This window comes from Columba livia, chromosome 35 (genome assembly GCF_036013475.1).
Source record: "Columba livia isolate bColLiv1 breed racing homer chromosome 35, bColLiv1.pat.W.v2, whole genome shotgun sequence".
Classification (NCBI taxonomy): Eukaryota; Metazoa; Chordata; class Aves; order Columbiformes; family Columbidae; genus Columba; species Columba livia.
This window is the reverse complement of record NC_088636.1, coordinates 318,745-336,283: the sequence shown is the minus strand read 5'-3', so window position 1 is coordinate 336,283 and position 17,539 is coordinate 318,745. Positions and strand designations below refer to the sequence as shown.

The 17,539-nt window shown below is 56.6% G+C and overlaps 1 protein-coding gene and 1 long non-coding RNA gene across 2 annotated transcripts; one reads left to right on the top strand and one right to left on the bottom strand.

Annotated features, from left to right (window-relative positions):
- Positions 1 to 288: 288 nt before the first annotated feature.
- On the bottom strand, positions 289 to 16,752 carry FUS (FUS RNA binding protein). The gene is given in 18 exon segments (XM_065044283.1): positions 289 to 452; positions 1,128 to 1,281; positions 1,762 to 1,783; positions 1,786 to 1,897; positions 2,196 to 2,271; positions 2,274 to 2,309; positions 2,410 to 2,505; positions 3,898 to 3,934; positions 3,936 to 4,028; positions 4,102 to 4,208; positions 4,773 to 4,805; positions 5,572 to 5,606; positions 7,432 to 7,594; positions 8,910 to 9,067; positions 9,167 to 9,305; positions 11,986 to 12,137; positions 12,226 to 12,250; positions 16,100 to 16,752. Coding segments are annotated over 18 exon segments (1,491 nt in total). The 5' UTR covers positions 16,113 to 16,752; the 3' UTR covers positions 289 to 412.
- On the top strand, positions 7,062 to 7,337 carry LOC135576939 (uncharacterized). The gene is made up of 2 exons (XR_010468586.1): positions 7,062 to 7,191; positions 7,236 to 7,337. It is a non-coding gene; the product is annotated as an uncharacterized LOC135576939 (long non-coding RNA).
- Positions 16,753 to 17,539: the final 787 nt, after the last annotated feature.

Below are 17,539 nucleotides of genomic sequence, written 5' to 3'. Positions count from 1 at the left end.
ACCGCAGCCCCCCTATACCTATAGCTGCCTCTATAGGTCCCTCCTACCCCAGCCTCCCCTATCCTTCCCTCCCCTTTCCGGGCCCCTATAGGCCCCTATACATTGAGTCACGGGCACCGGAAGGGGCCAGGCCCCGCCCTGAGCCACGTCAGGGCCTAACGAGGCATTAACGAGCACCTTAATGAGCCCGGTGGCCGGAAGCCCCTCATTAGGGCCGCGTTCACTCTGGAGCCTAATGAGGACAAAGAGCAGCCGCCCCCCCTCCCCTCCCCCCAGCGACAGGCCGAGTTGTCCCACAGACTTTAATGGGGGCAGGAGGGGGAGGGGGGTTAAAAGCGGGGGGACCCCGCAGGGGGCGGGGCCGGGGAGAGGGGACCCAAGTAAAAAACGTGAGGGGGTGCGGGGGGGGGGGTCAGTAGGGCCGCTCGCGGCGATCCTGCCGGTGGTCGCCCCTGGGGAGAGAAGGGACAGGCGTCAGTAGGGGCCAGAGTTAACAGTGGCCGTCGGTAGGGACCAGAGTTAACAGTGGCCATCGGTAGGGACCAGAGTTAACAGTGGCTGTCAGTAGGGACCAGAGTTAACAGTGGCCGTCGGCAGGGACCAGAGTTAACAGTGGCCGTCGGCAGGGACCAGAGTTAACAGTGGCTGTCGGTAGGGACCAGAGTTAACAGTGGCCGTCGGTAGGGACCAGAGTTAACAGTGGCTGTCGGTAGGGACCAGAGTTAACAGTGGCTGTCAGTAGGGACCAGAGTTAACGGTGACAGAGCTTGCAATGGGACCGTCAGTAGGGCCCAGAGTGAACGCGCTGTCTCAACAGCCTGCAGGCAGGAAGCAGCAACGCGGCGTTCACTCTGGGCCATAACGATGGCAGCACCCCACGGGAACTGCCAAGAGCTCTGTCAGTAGGCTCCAGAGTTAACAGCCTCCAGCACCTCCATGGGGCACAGAATGTGGTGGTAACTCTGCGACTAATCACCTCTACAGTACACACAGCGCAGCGTTAACTCTGGAACCTACTGACAACATCTACGATGCAGCATTAACTCTGGAACCCACCCCTTTCCCCGCCGAGCAGTTTCCCAGTCCCGTTGTCAGTAGTCTCCAGAGTGAACACCCCCCGCAGTTACCTGGAGTCCATCTTCCCGGGTCCGAAGCCGCCGCGGTCGCCTCCCCGGCCCCCTCGGAAGCCGCCGCGCTCGCCGCCCCGGCCGCCCCGGTAGCCGCCGCGCTCGAATCCGCCGCGGCCACCGCGCCGCTCCTCGCCAAAGCCGCCACCGCCACCTGCCGGCCCAGCACCGCGTTGGGAGGTCACGGGGGGCACTATCCCCAGTTCACCCCAGTGCCCCCCCAGATCCCCCCGTCCCCTCTGATGCCCTCCCAGTATATCCCAGTCCCCCCAAGATCCCCCCATCCGCTCCCATTGCCCCCCTTCCCCTCTGATGCCCTCCCAGTCCATCCCAGTTCCCCCCAGTCCCCTACCGGTCCCTCCCAGTTCCCCCCAATCATCCCAGTTCCCCCCAGTCCCCTCCCGGTTCCTCCCAGTCCCGTCCCAGTCCATCCCAGTTCCCCTCAATCCATCCCCGTTAGCCCAGCCCCCTCCCGGTTCCTCCAGTGCCCCCCAATCCCCTCCCAATCCGTCCCAGTTCACCCCAATCCCCTCCCAATCCGTCCCAGGTCTCCCAGTCCCCTCCCAGTCCATCCCAGTTCCCCCCAGTCCATCCCAGCTCCCCCCAGCCCGCCCCAGCTCCCCCAGTCTCTCACCCATGTGATTGGCTCCGCGGGGGCCGCCCCCCCGGGGTACTTGCCCCCCATGTGTGGGGCGCCGGGCCCCTCGGGTTTGGGGGCCTTGCACTGGTTGCACTCGTTGCGCCACGAGAAGTTCATGTTCTCACAGGCCCTGGGGGCGGCGACACCAGTTGCCCCCAGTATGGACCAGTGACCCCCCCCTCCCCCCAATCCCCTCTCCCAGTCCACCCCAGTATATCCCAGTCCCCCTGAGTCCATCCCAATCCCCTCCCAGTCCACCCCAGTGTACTCCAGTCCATCCCAATCCCTCCCAGTCCACCCCAGTGTACTCCAGTCCATCCCAATCCCCTCCCAGTCCATCCCAGTATATCCAGTCCCCCCCAGTCCATCCCAATCCCTCCCAGTCCATCCCAATCCCCTCCCAGTCCACCCCAGTTTTTCCCACTCACGGGTTGGGGCACTTCCAGTCGCCGGCGCGCTGCTGGCCCCCTCCCCCGCTCGAGTAGCCCCCGCGGCCGGAGCCACGGAGCCAGAGCCGCCGAAGCCGCCGCGGCCCATGGGGCCTGCACGGGGACAAACGGAGGTGAACAGGGAGGTGAACAGGGGGTTTTGGGGTGACGTGCAGCAGTTTTGGGGTGAAATGCAGCAGTTTTGGGGTCTCACCTCCCCTGCCGCGGCCGCCCCGGCCGCCCCCGCGGTTGAAGTCGGCGCGGCGGGTGGCGAACGACACCTTGATGGGGTTCCCGGAGAACTCCTTGCCTGAAAAGCAGCGGATTCAGCCCAAAAGGAGGGCGTTTGGGGGGAATTCAGGAGGTTTTGGGTCTGTCAAACCAGTTGGTGGTGGAGGAGTTGGGGGTCAAACCATGTTAATGGCGGGGGGGTTGGGGTGAATTTGGGGGGGGTCAAACCAGTTGATAAAGGGGGATTTTGGGATAAATTCAGGGGGTTTTGGGTCTCAGCGTCAAACCAGTCAATAGAACGGGTGTTTTGGGTCAAACCAAGTCGATAGCGAGGGGGTTCGGGGTGAATTTTAGGGGGTTAGGGCTGAATTCAGGGGGTTTTGGGTCTGTTGAACCAGTCAATACTTGGGGGATCAAACCAAGTGAGGGGGGGGGGGGGTTGGATCACATCAAGTAGAGCGGGGGGGTTGGGTTGAACCAAGTTGTGTGTGGGGTCATTTTGGGGTGAATTTTAGGGGGTTTGGGCTGAATTTGGGGGGCTTTGGGTCTGTTGAACCAGTCAATACTTGGGGGATCAAACCAAGTGAAGGGGGGGGTTGGATCGAACCAATTTTGTGTGGGGGGGTCATTTTGAGGTGAATTTTAGGGGCTCAGGGCTGAATTCAGGGGGTTTTGGGTCTGTTGAACCAGTCAATACTTGGGGGATCAAACCAAGTGAAGGGGGGGGGGGTTGGATCACATCAAGTAGAGCGGGGGGGGTTGGGTCGAACCAAGTTGTGTGGGGGGTCATTTTGGGGTGAATTTTAGGGGATTAGGGCTGAATTCAGGGGGTTTTGGGTCTCACTGTTGAACCAGTCAATACTTGGGGGATCAAACCAAGTGAAGGGGGGGGGGGGGGTTGGATCACATCAAGTAGAGCAGGGGGGTTGGGTCGAACCAAGTTGTGTGGGGGGGTCATTTTGGGGTGAATTTTAGGGGGTTAGGGCTGAATTCAGGGGGTTTTGGGTCTCACTGTTGAACCAGTCAATACTTGGGGGATCAAACCAAGTGAAGGTGGGGGGGGGTTGGATCACATCAAGTAGAGCGGGGGGGGGTTGGGTTGAACCAAGTTGTGTGGGGGGGTCATTTTGGGGTGAATTTTAGGGGGTTTGGGCTGAATTCGGGGGGTTTTGGGTCTGTTGAACCAGTCAATACTTGGGGGATCAAACCAAGTGAAGGGGGGGGGGTTGGATCACATCAAGTAGAGCGGGGGGGTTGGGTTGAACCAAGTTGTGTGTGGGGGGGCCATTGTGAGGTGAATTTCAGGGGGTTGAACCAATCAATGGTGAGGGGGGAGTTGCACCAAACCAAGTCAAGTTGGGGGGGGGACAAATTTGGGTCGAACCAAGTTGATGGGGGGGGGGGTTGGGCTGTCAAACCAGTGGATGAGGAGGGAAGTTTTGGGGTGAATTGCGGGGGTTTCGGGTCTCACCGTCGAACCAGTCGATGGCGGCCTTGGCCGAGGGGGGGGTCGTCAAAGGACACGGTCGCCTCCCCCTTCAGCTTCCCGGTCTCGCGGTCCGTGTACAGGTTGATCATGGGCTGCCCCGTCTTCTTGTTGGTCTGAGGGGGGGAGGCTCGTTAGCCCCTCGTTAGCGCCTCGTTAACGCCGCGGGGGGGTTAATTGGGCTCTCACCTTGATGATGCCGATCTGTTTGAAGTAATCGGCCACCGACTCGACGGTGACGTTCTCGCCCAGGCCCTGCACGAAGATGGTGTTGTTGTCCGAGTTATCCTGCTCGCCTGCGGGAACAGCTCGTTAGCGCCGCCTCGTTAGCGCTCATTAGCGGCCCCCCCCTCCTTAACCCCCTGCCCGACCTCATTAACCCACCCCCGGAGCCCTTTGGCCTTAACGAGCTCATCAACCCTTCGTTAACACTGAGCCCCTAATTAATCACCCTAATTAAACCCCAATTAGCCCTCATGAGCCCCCCAATTCAATCTTCTCCCCCATTACCCCTATTAATCCATTTCTCCATTAACCCCAATTAACTACTATTAGCCCCCAATTAGTCCTTCTGCCCCATTAATCCTCTCCCCTCGTTAGCCCCTAATTAATCCCCCCTCATTAGCCCAAATGAATCCTCTCATTAGCCCCTAATTCATCTTCCCATTATCCCAATTAATTCTCCCCCCCTCATTAACCCCGATTAATCTTATTACCCCAATTAATCACCTTATTACCCCCCCAAATTAAACCTCTCCCCCCATCAACCCCCATTACCCCCCAACTGCCCCTTCCCCCCATTAACCCCCAATCAAGTTACCCCCCCCAATTAGCCCCATTAATTAATTAGCGCTCGTTACCAGGATCGTGCCGCAGCCCTTGGTCCCGAGGTCCTTCGGCACATGCAAGAAGCAAAAGGCCGAGCGTTAATTACTTCGTTAGCTAATTAGTCTCACCCCCCGGCCCCTCCCCCCCACCCCCCAAAAAGGGCCAAAGTGGGGGGGGGGCAAAAAGCGCCTCGTTTTCTTCAACCCGCGCCCCTTTTTTGGGGCGAAAAAATCACCATTTTGGCCAAACTCGTGCCTTTCACCGCTTCGCTTTGCGTTTCGTCCCCAAAACGCTCCCTTTTCACCTCAAAACGCCCACGACGAGGGTGCGGGGTCGGCTCGCGCCCCCGTTTTGGGGCCAAACCCCCACATTTCACCATTTTCACCAACTCCGCTCACCGGCGCTTCACACCAGACCCCAAAATCCACCTTTTTCACCTCGTTTTCCCCCACGACCGCACTTGGCGCCAAACCTTTTGTCGAGCCGTTTTCACCACCACATGCAACCATTTTGCCTCAAAACCACCCGTTTTACCTCAAAAACCACCATTTCCGTTCAAAAACCACCATTTCCGTTCAAAAACCACCATTTTCGCTCAAAAAACCATTGTCTGCGAGTCCCGTTTCGGGCGTTTTTCACCCCATTGTGCGCCGCTTTGCGTTTTCCGTTTACCCCCCTTGTTTTGATGGATATTTCACCTCCGGCCGCTCGCTACAAACCCCAATTTTGGGGTTTTTCAGCCCAAAAGTGCTTCACGGGGGAGAAATGGGTTAAAAACACTTTGACCTCGGCGCGTTTTTTGGGTCCAAACGCCCAACTTTTGGCACTTACCACCGAATTTATTGAAGCCACCGCGCTCACCACCGCTGAGGAGATAAACGGGAAGATAATCACGTTGCATTTTAATCACCCTGCCTATTATTTTTGGGGCCAAACGAGCGCTTTTGAGCAGTTTCCTCCTCCAGCCGCCGCCGCCGCTTCCTCTCAGCCGCCGGATGTCCCAAAAAACCCCCAATTTGGCTGTTTTCCCCTCATTTTCCCCCCCTCCCCCCTCCCCCCGGCGTCGCTTCCCAAACCCTCAAACTTCACATTTTTAATCCTCGCTTTGGCTTTGTGTTTATTTTTGCACTTTGCCCCCTTTTTTGCCATTTTTTAACCCAAAAAGAGCGTCGCATTGGGCAGGTTTCGCTGCCTTTCGCACCTGCGGCACACAAAACGCACAGTTTGTTAACAGGCACGACAAAAAGGTCCCAAAAAACCCTCAAAACACCCCAAAAAAAACACCAAAAAGGGCGCGCCCCCCCCCCCCCCCAATACTCACCTCCCGTTGACCCAAAAAAGCGCCTTTTTCGGCCCAAAACGGGGAGGGGGGGGCGAGGCGCGGACCCATCGCTTTGTGTCGTGCGCCGCACGCACCAAACGCCCAAAACCGGCGTTTTTATGGTCAACTTGAAGCCCAACCGCGTGGTTTTTGGCACTTTGCTCAAAATGCACCGTTTTCCTCCTTTTTGGCCCCAAAAACGCCGTGGCGACCAGAGACTCCGGTGACCGTCACAACCAGCTGTGCCGAGTGTGGCTTTTGGCCCAAAAAGCACCGTTTTCCCCCCCGTTTTGGGGAGGGTTCAACACCCCCCCCCCCCTCCCCCGCTCTCGGTTGCGTTTTGGGGGCGTTTGTGGCGATTTTGGTTCAAACGCGGCGCCTGGGCCGCACCCCCTCCAGCCCTTCAGGTCCCTGGAGCCGTTTGGACCCCAAACTGCAGCTTTTCAACCCAAAACGGTGAGGTTTTACACCCCAAAACTCTCAGTTTCTCAACCCAAAACTCTGCTGGTTTTTGACCCAAAACTGTGGGCTTTTTGACCCCAAACTGCAGGTTTCTCGGCCCCAAACTGTGGGTTTGTCGACCCAAAACCGGGGGGTTTTTGGACCCCAAAACTCTGCGTCTTTTTGACCCCAAACTAGAGGTTTTTCGACCCAAAACTGTGCGGTTTTTTGACCCAAAACTGCGTTTTTTAGACCCAAAACTGTGCGTTTTTTTGACCCAAAACTCTGCATCTTTTTGACCCAAAACTAGAGGTTTTTCAACCCAAAACCGTGCGTTTTTTTTGACCCAAAACTGTGCGTCTTTTTGAACCAAAACTCTGCGTCTTTTTGACCCAAAACTGTGTTTTTTTGACCCAAAACTACAGGTTTTTCGACCCAAAACTCTGCGTTTTTTGGACCCAAAACTGCGTTTTTCGACCCCAAAACTAGAGGTTTTTCAACCCAAAACTCTGCGTTTTTTGACCCAAAACCGTGCGTTTGACCCAAAACTACAGGTTTTTCAACCCAAAACTGTGCAGTTTTTTGACCCAAACCTGTGCGGTTTTTTGACCCAAAACCAGAGGTTTTTCAACCCAAAAGTGTGAGTTTTCTGACCCCAAACTGTGTGTTTTTTTGACCCAAAACTAGAGGTTTTTTGACCCAAAACCGTGCGTTTTTTGACCCAAAACTACAGGTTTTTCAACCCAAAACTGTGGGTTTTCCGACCCCAAACCGTGGGTTTCTCAGCCCAAAACTGTGGGGCTTTCTGACCCCCCAAAACCGTGGGTTTCTCGACCCCAAACCGTGTGTTTTCGTCCCCGACTGGCGGGTTTTTGGCCCCAAACCGCGTGTTTTTGGCCCCAAAGCGCCGTCCCCCCCCGGACACCTACCCCATGTTGTTTGCGCGGCCGCCCCGGCTGCCGCGGCCCCCCCGCTCGTAGCCCCCCCGGCCGTAGCCGCCGCGGCCGCGGTTCCGCTCCTGCTGCCCGTAACCGCCGCTGGAGTCCTGGTACCCGCCGCCCAGCGCCGGCTGCTCCTGCCCGTAGCTGTTGGCTGCACGAGAACCGCACGCCGGTCGGAACGGCCCAGAACGGGCACAAACGGCCCAAAACGGGCACAAACGGCCCAAAAACGGGCAGAAACGGCCCAAAAACGGGCAGAAACTGCCTCGAAATGGGCAGAAACGGCCCCAAAATGGGCAGAAATGGACCCCAAACGGGCAGAAACGGCCTCAAAATGGGCAGAAACGGCCCCAAAACGGCCCCAAAATGGGCAGAAACGACCCAAAAACGGGCACAAACGACCAAAAACAGGCAGAAACAGCCTCGAAACGGGCACAAATGGCCCCAAAACGGGCACAAACGGCCCAAAAATGGCAGAAACAGCCCAAAACGGGCAGAAACGGCCCGAAAACGGGCAGAAACGGCCCAAAAAACGGGCACGAACGGCCCAAAAACGGGCACAAACGGCCCCGAAATGGGCAGAAACAGCCCAAAACGGGCAGAAAACGGCCTCGAAATGGGCAGAAACGGCCCAAAAACGGGCAGAAACAGCCTCGAAATGGGCAGAAACGGCCCCAAAATGGGCAGAAATGGACCCCAAACGGGCAGAAACGGCCCCGAAACAGGCACAAACGGCCCAAAAATGGGGACGAACGGCCCCAAACCGGGCAGAAATGGCCCCAAACCGGGCAGAAACGGCCCAAAAACGGGCACGAACAGCCCCAAAATGGGCACAAAAGGCCCTAAAACAGGCAGAAACAGCATCGAAATGGGCAGAAACGGCCCCAAAACGGCCCCCAAATGGGCAGAAACGGCCTCGAAACGGGCAGAAACGGCCCAAACCCCCCCAAACCACATCGAAAGCCCCTCAGCACCCCCAAAGCCCCTCGGGAGACCCCAAAGCCCCCTCAATGACCACCCAACCCCCTTGGGACCCCCCAAAACCCCCTCAAGGAGCACCCAACCCCCTTGGGACCCCCCCAAAACCCCTCAATGACCACCCAACCCCCTTGGGACCCCCCAAAGCCCCTCAAGGAGCACCCAACCCCCTTGGGACCCCCCCAAAGCCCCTCAGCAACCCCAAAGCCCCTGGGGACCCCCCCAAAACCCCTTGGGTTCCCCCAAGCCCCTTGGGACCCCCCCAAAGCCCCTCAGGACCCCCCAAAGACCCCCCAAACCCCATCAGCAACCCCAAAGCCCCTGGGGACCCCCCAAACCCCCTTGGGTTCTCCCAAGCCCCTCGGGACCCCCCAAAGCCCCTGGGGACCCCCCAAAGACCCCCCAAACCCCCTCAGCAACCCCAAAGCCCCTGGGACCCCCCAAACCCCCTCGGGTTCCCCAAACCCCCTCGGGCGGCCGCCACTCACAGGTGCTGCTGCTGTACTGGCCCTGCTGGCTGTAGCTGCTGCTGGGGGTGTAGCCCTGCTGGCCGTACCCCCCCTGGCCCCCGCTGTACCCCCCCTGGCTGTAGCCGCTGCTGGGGGGGGGCTGCCCGTAGCTGGAGCTCTGCGAGCTGCTCCCGTAGCTGCTGCAACGGCAAAGCGCGCAAACGCTCCGTTCCCGCCCAGAACGCTCCGTCCCGCCCAAAACCCCCCAAACTCCCCCCAGGCCCCCCCCCGGGTACCTTCCGGAGCTGCCCCCCCCCGTGGGCGGCTGTGAGTAGCTGGGGTAGGAGGAGGGTTGGCCGTAGGAGCTCTGCGAGCTCTGCCCGCTGCCGTAGCCGCCGCTGCCGTAGCCCTGGGGCGCCGACTGCGTGTTGTAGCCTGCGGGACAAACGGCCTCAGAAACCGGGACACACGGCCCCAACCGCGCCGGGACCGGGAACCCCTTGGGAACGGGGCCCACCGCCCCAAACCCCTTGGGAACGGGGCCCACCGCCCCAAACCCCTTGGGAACGGGGCCCAAACCCCTTGGGAACGGGACCCAAACCCCTTGGGAACGGGACCCAAACCCCTTGGGAACGGGGCCCACCGCCCCAAACCCCTTGGGAACGGGGACCAACACCCCAAACCCCTTGGGAACGGGGCCCACCGCCCCAAACCCCTTGGGAACGGGACCCAAACCCCTTGGGAACGGGGCCCACCGCCCCAAACCCCTTGGGAACAGGGGCCACCGCCCCAAACCCCTTGGGAACGGGGCCCACCGCCCCAAACCCCTTGGGAACGGGGCCCAAACCCCTTGGGAACGGGGCCCAAACCCCTTGGGAACGGGGCCCACCGCCCCAAACCCCTTGGGAACGGGGCCCACCGCCCCAAACCCCTTGGGAACGGGGCCCACCGCCCCAAACCCCTTGGGAACGGGGCCCAAACCCCTTGGGAACAGGACCCACCGCCCCAAACCCCTTGGGAACGGGGCCCACCGCCCCAAACCCCTTGGGAACGGGGACCAACACCCCAAACCCCTTGGGAACGGGACCCACCGCCCCAAACCCCTTGGGAACGGGGCCCACCGCCCCAAACCCCTTAGGAACGGGGACCAACACCCCAAACCCCTTGGGAACGGGACCCACCGCCCCAAACCCCTTGGGAACGGGACCCAAACCCCTTGGGAACGGGGCCCACCGCCCCAAACCCCTTGGGAACGGGACCCAAACCCCTTGGGAACGGGGCCCACCGCCCCAAACCCCTTGGGAACGGGGCCCACCGCCCTTTGGAACGGGGCCCACCGCCCCAAACCCCTTGGGAACGGGACCCACCGCCCCAAACCCCTTGGGAACGGGGCCCAAACCCCTTGGGAACGGGACCCACCACCCCAAACCCCTTGGGAACGGGACCCAAACCCCTTGGGAACGGGGCCCACCGCCCCAAACCCCTTGGGAACGGGGCCCACCGCCCCAAACCCCTTGGGAACGGGGCCCAAACCCCTTGGGAACGGGACCCACCACCCCAAACCCCTTGGGAACGGGACCCAAACCCCTTGGGAACGGGGCCCACCGCCCCAAACCCCTTGGGAACGGGACCCACCGCCCCAAACCCCTTGGGAACGGGACCCAAACCCCTTGGGAACGGGACCCAAACCCCTTGGGAACGGGGCCCACCACCCTTGGGAACGGGGCCCACCGCCCCAAACCCCTTGGGAACGGGACCCAAACCCCTTGGGAACAGGACCCACTGCCCCAAACCCCTTGGGAACGGGGCCCACCGCCCCAAACCCCTTGGGAACGGGACCCAAACCCCTTGGGAACAGGGGCCACCGCCCCAAACCCCTTGGGAACGGGACCCAACACCCCAAACCCCTTGGGAACGGGACCCAACACCCCAAACCCCTTGGGAACGGGACCCAAACCCCTTGGGAACGGGGCCCACCGCCCCAAACCCCTTGGGAACGGGGCCCACCGCCCCAAACCCCTTGGGAACGGGACCCAAACCCCTTGGGAACGGGGCCCACCGCCCCAAACCCCTTGGGAATGGGGACCACCGCCCCAAACCCCTTGGGAACGGGACCCAAACCCCTTGGGAACGGGGCCCACCGCCCCAAACCCCTTTGGAACGGGGCCCACCGCCCCAAACCCCTTGGGAACGGGGACCACCGCCCCAAACCCCTTGGGAACGGGACCCAAACCCCTTGGGAACGGGGCCCACCGCCCCAAACCCCTTGGGAACGGGGCCCACCGCCCCAAACCCCTTGGGAACGGGGACCACCGCCCCAAACCCCTTGGGAACGGGACCCAAACCCCTTGGGAACGGGGCCCACCACCCCAAACCCCTTGGGAACGGGACCCAACACCCCAAACCCCTTGGGAACGGGACCCAAACCCCTTGGGAACGGGGCCCACCGCCCCAAACCCCTTGGGAACGGGACCCAACACCCCAAACCCCTTGGGAACGGGACCCAAACCCCTTGGGAACGGGGCCCACCGCCCCAAACCCCTTGGGAACGGGACCCAACACCCCAAACCCCTTGGGAACGGGGCCCAACACCCTCAGGATGGGGTTCTGTTCCCCTATAGAGGCCCCGGCCATGTCCGGATGGGGTTCCGTTCCCCTATAGAGCCCGTCCCCGTATGGATGGGGCTCCGTTCCCCTATAGAGCCCGTCCCCGTATGGATGGGGTTCCGTTCCCCTATAGAGCCCGTCCCCGTATGGATGGGGTTCCGTTCCCCTATAGAGCCCGTCCCCGTATGGATGGGGCTCCGTTCCCCTATAGAGCCCGTCCCCGTACGGATGTGGTTCCGTTCCCCTATAGAGCCCGTCCCCGTATGGATGGGGTTCCGTTCCCCTATAGAGCCCGTCCCCGTATGGATGGGGTTCCGTTCCCCTATAGAGCCCGTCCCCGTACGGATGTGGTTCCGTTCCCCTACAGAGCCCGTCCCCGTATGGATGTGGTTCCGTTCCCCTATAGAGCCTGTCCCCGTACGGATGTGGTTCCGTTCCCCTATAGAGCCCGTCCCCGTATGGATGTGGCTCCGTTCCCCTATAGAGCCCACGCGCGCCGCGCACTCACCGCTCTGGCTCTGCCCGTAGCCGGAGCCGTAGCTGTTCTGGCCGTAGGCGCCGTCGCTGCTCTGGCCGTAGGCGCCGTAGCTCTGCTGCCCGTAGGGCTGGCTGCCCTGCTGCCCGTAGCCCTGCCCCGGCGGCGCCGGGTACGCGCCGTAGCTGCCGAACGGGGCCGGGAGCGCCGGCGCGGTCAGAGCCGCGCCGAGGGCGCCGCGTGGGGGACAGGGGGGGGCGGGGGGGGCTGTACCTCTGCGTCGCCGTCTGGCTGTAATCTGGGGAGAAACGCCCCAAAACGGCGTTAATCACACCGATAAGCGCAAAGGTATCCTATACGTTCAGTGCTGTCAGCTCTATACGTGATGTTATTAATTAGACATTAAATGCAAATGTATCCTATACGTTCAGTGCTGCCAACTCTATACGTGATGTTATTAATTAGACATTAAATGCAAATGTATCCTCTACGTTCAGTGCTGCCAACTCTATACTTGATGTTATTAATTAGACGTTAAACGCAAATGTATCCTATACGTTCAGTGCTGCCAACTCTATACGTGATGTTATTAATTAGACATTAAATGCAAATGCATCCTATACGTTCAGTGCTACCAACTCTATACGTGATGTTATTAATTAGACATTAAACGCAAATGTATCCTATACGTTCAGTGCTGCCAACTCTATACGTGATGTTATTAACCAGACATTAAACGCAAACGTATCCTATACGTTCAGTGCTGCCAACTCTATACGTGATGTTATTACACTTGATATTATTAATCAGACATTAAACACAAATGTATCCTATACGTTCAGTGCTGTCAGCTCTATACGTGATGTTATTAATTAGACATTAAATGCAAATGCATCCTATACGTTCAGTGCTGCCAACTCTATACGTGATGTTATTAATTAGACATTAAACGCAAATGTATCCTATACGTTCAGTGCTGCCTACTCTATACGTGATGTTATTAATTAGACATTAAACGCAAATGAATCCTATACGTTCAGTGCTGCCTACTCTATACGTGATGTTATTAGACATTAAATGCAAATGTACCCTATACGTTCAGTGCTGCCAACTCTATACGTGATGTTATTAATTAGACATTAAATGCAAATGTATCCTCTACGTTCAGTGCTGCCAACTCTATACGTGATGTTATTAATCAGACATTAAACGCAAATGTATCCTATACGTTCAGTGCTGCCTACTCTATACGTGATGTTATTAATTAGACATTAAACGCAAATGCATCCTATACGTTCAGTGCTGCCAACTCTATACGTGATGTTATTAATTAGACGTTAAACGCAAATGTATCCTATACGTTCAGTGCTGCCAACTCTATACGTGATGTTATTAATTAGACGTTAAACGCAAATGTATCCTATACGTTCAGTGCTGCCAACTCTATACGTGATGTTATTAATTAGACATTAAACGCAAATGTATCCTATACGTTCAGTGCTGCCAACTCTATACGTGATGTTATTAATTACACTTGATGTTATTAATCAGACATTAAACACAAATGCATCCTATACGTTCAGCGCTATCAACTCTATATGTGATGTTATTAATTAGACTTGATGTTATTAACCAGACATTAAACACAAATGTATCCTATACGTTCAGTGCTAGCAACTCTATACATGATGTTATTATACTTGATGTTATTAATTAGACATTAAACGTAAATGTATCCTATACATTCAGTGCTGTCAACTCTGTACTTGATGTTATTAATTAGACATTAAACGCAAATGTATCCTATACATCCAGTGCTATCAACTCGATACATGATGTTATTAATTAGACTTGATGTTATTAATTAGACGTTAAATGCAAATGTATCCTATACATTCAGTGCTGTCAACTCTATACTTGATGTTATTAGACACTAAACGCAAATGTATCCTATACATTCAGCGCTGCCAACTCTATACTTCATATTATTAATTAGACACATCACAGGAGATTAAATGCAAATGTATCCTATACATTCAGTGCTGTCAACTCTATACTTGATGTTATTGATTAGACATTAAACGTAAATGTATCCTATACATTCAGTGCTATCAACTCTCTAGTTCATATTATTAATCAGACACAACACACGAGATTAAATGTAAATGTATCCTATACATTCAGCGCTGCCAACTCTATACGTGACGTTATTAATTAGACGTTAAACACAAATGTATCCTATACATTCAGTGCTGTCAACTCTATACTTGATGTTATTGATTAGACATTAAACGTAAATGTATCCTATACATTCAGTGCTATCAACTCTCTAGTTCATATTATTAATCAGACACAACACACGAGATTAAATGTAAATGTATCCTATACATTCAGCGCTGCCAACTCTATACGTGACGTTATTAATTAGACGTTAAACACAAATGTATCCTATACATTCAGTGCTGCCAACTCTATACTTGATGTTATTGATTAGACATTAAACGTAAATGTATCCTATACGTTCAGTGCTATCAACTCTCTAGTTCATATTATCAATCAGACACAACACACGAGATTAAATGTAAATGTATCCTATACATTCAGCGCTGCCAACTCTATACGCGACGTTATTAATTAGACGTTAAACACAAATGTATCCTATACATTCAGTGCTGCCAACTCTATACTTGATGTTATTAGACATTAAACGCAAACGTATCCTATACATTCAGCGCTGCCAACTCTATACGTGACGTTATTAGTTAATCAGATGCAATACGTGAATACTGATCCCTCTCACAATCCCAAATCTGAGGGTAAATACCCCAAATACATCCAAACCTGCCGTTAATTGGCTCAATGAGCACGCAGAGCCCTGTTCGACCCCCAGTTACTTGGTATTAAAATTACCGCTGTTAGATTCTCAATACAGTGACTTAGTTCACCAGGGGAAGAGCCAAGACTGGGGCTGCGGGTCCTAATCCCTCTCAGGGAGCGAAAAACCCACTTTGAAAGGGAAAATCCCCCTTAAAAACACCCCTAAATGATGAATGTAACTGTTGTGCGTTTAAAGACAAATGGAAATACAGGATTTTTCTTCAGATTTGTGTAATAAAAGGGGGTCCCCCCCCCGCCCCATAGCGAAGCAGCCGCTTTTTAAAGCAAACTGACAGAAATTTACCCCCAAAATCGTTACGTGTGTCAACGAACACAAAGGATTTTGTGTCCCGAAGCGAACAACATCGTTTATTCGGCACCGAAAAGCCGAACTAAGGCACAAAAACGGGGGAGTTTGAGGGTTTATGCGAACAAAAGGGGGTCCGAGCCCCTCACAAAATGGCGGCGGGACGGAGCGGCCGCCCTCACAACGACCCCGGGGGGGTTTCAGGCGCCAATAAAGCTCTTAAACCCCACAGCCCCCCCCCGGGAGGCGCTTTTTTAACGCCTAGTGTTAATTTTTCCTGGGGGAGTGGGTTATTTTTTGGGGCTTTCATTAATTTTATAGCCCCGGGGTGGGGGGGGGGGGCGGGTGTGGGGGGGTGTGATTTAAAAGGCGGGAAGTGCCCGGATGTGGGACTGCGGCAGCGCGCGCGCGCACAAAATGGCGCCGGCGGGAAACGCCCCGCACAAAATGGCGCCAACGGGCCCGTTAAATACACCCCCCCCAAAAAACCACCCTTTCCTTTTTCCCCTCTAAATCGCGCTTCTTACACTTTAATCCATAAACTTCTCATATATTAATCCAGAGGTTTATGTTTTAATTCCCCCCTTCCACCGCTTTGTGCGCCATCAGCGCTTTGTCCGCCCCCCCCCCCCCAATTTAAAGAAAACCCAAACAAACACAAAATTCATCAGTTACACGGTTACCAAGCTGGCGAATAAATACAAAAACCCGCTCAATTTAATAAAATATCCTTTAAAAACGAAACGAGCGCAAGCGGCATCGCGGTTGTGGGGGGGGGCACTAGGACCCCGCGGGGCCACCCCCCCACTTTTAGGGTCCCCCCCACCGCGGTTTTAGCGCCGTCTCCCGGGTTGAGGGGTGCCTGTTGGGACCCCCCCACCCCCCCGGTTTAAGGGGAGCACTAGGGACCCCCCCCCGGTTTAATGGGGGGGCATTAGGACCCCCCCACAATTGCCCCCGTACCGTTGGACGCCATCGCGGCCCCTGCGCTTCCCCGTCCACGTGGCGACTGCGGCCCCGCTGCCCCCGCCCGCCTTTTATAACCTCGGCCGGCGCGTGCCACTTCCGGGCGGGGGGGGGGAGGGGGGGAACCGCTTTTCCCCCCCGCCCCGCGGTGCTGCGATGGTTCCGTCCGCTGAGGGGGAATCAAAGGGCTACGGGAGGTGGGCGGAGCCACTGGGGTCACGTGGTTCGGGGAGACACCCCGCCGCTCGCTCGTAGGGACCTATAGGAGCCTATGGAACACCTATAGGAGCCCTATGGCGGCCGCGGGAGCCCTATAGGAACCCTCTAGCGACCCCTGCCGGGCTCTGCTGCGCCGCTGGGAGGCCCCACTGGCCCCTATAGGCCTGGGGAGTGATGCATAAGGCCTCCTATAGGGCTGGGTATCCCCTATAGGGCTGGGGAGTGATGTGCAGAGAACCTCCAGTGTCCCCTATAGGGCTGGGGACCAAAGTATAGGGGCGCCTACAGGGTCCCCAATGATTCCCCCTGGCCTCTGGTGGCAGCTGCAGCTTTAATGAGGCTCTGCTAATGAGGGGGCGGAGCTCGGGCATCAGTGACCAATCAGAGCAGGGTCTCCAGGGTCAGTGACCAATCAGAACAGGGACTTTAGGCCCAGCTTGACCTGCACGGGGGACGATGGTGACCGGGGGTCTCCAGGTCCACGGGGACCGCGATGAGGATGAACATCCACCAGCAGAAGGGGCTCCAGGAGCTCCTGGACCTCCACAATGACCGAGATGCACCAGGAGAAGCTGCTTCAGAAGATCCTGGAGCTCCATGGTGACCAACGTCCAACATGGGGAGGTTCTCCAGGTCCATGGTGAGCAGTGTCCAACATGGGGAGGTTCTCCATGTCCACGGTGACCAACGTCCAACACAAGGATGTTCTCCAGGTCCATGGTGACCAACGTCCAACACAAGGATGTTCTCCATGTCCATGGTGACCAACGTCCAACACAAGGATGTTCTCCAGGTCCATGGTGACCAGTGTCCAACACGGGGATGTTCTCCAGGTCCATGGTGACCAACGTCCAACATGGGGATGTTCTCCAGGGCCATGGTGAGCAGTGTCCAACACAAGGATGTTCTCCATGTCCATGGTGACCAACGTCCAACACAAGGATGTTCTCCATGTCCATGGTGACCAGTGTCCAACACGGGGATGTTCTCCAGGTCCATGGTGACCAGTGTCCAACACGGGGATGTTCTCCATGTCCATGGTGACCAACGTCCAACACGGGGAGGTTCTCCAGGTCCATGGTGACCAGTGTCCAACACGGGGATGTTCTCCATGTCCATGGTGACCAGTGTCCAACACGGGGATGTTCTCCAGGGCCATGGTGAGCAGTGTCCAACACGGGGATGTTCTCCAGGTCCATGGTGACCAGTGTCCAACAT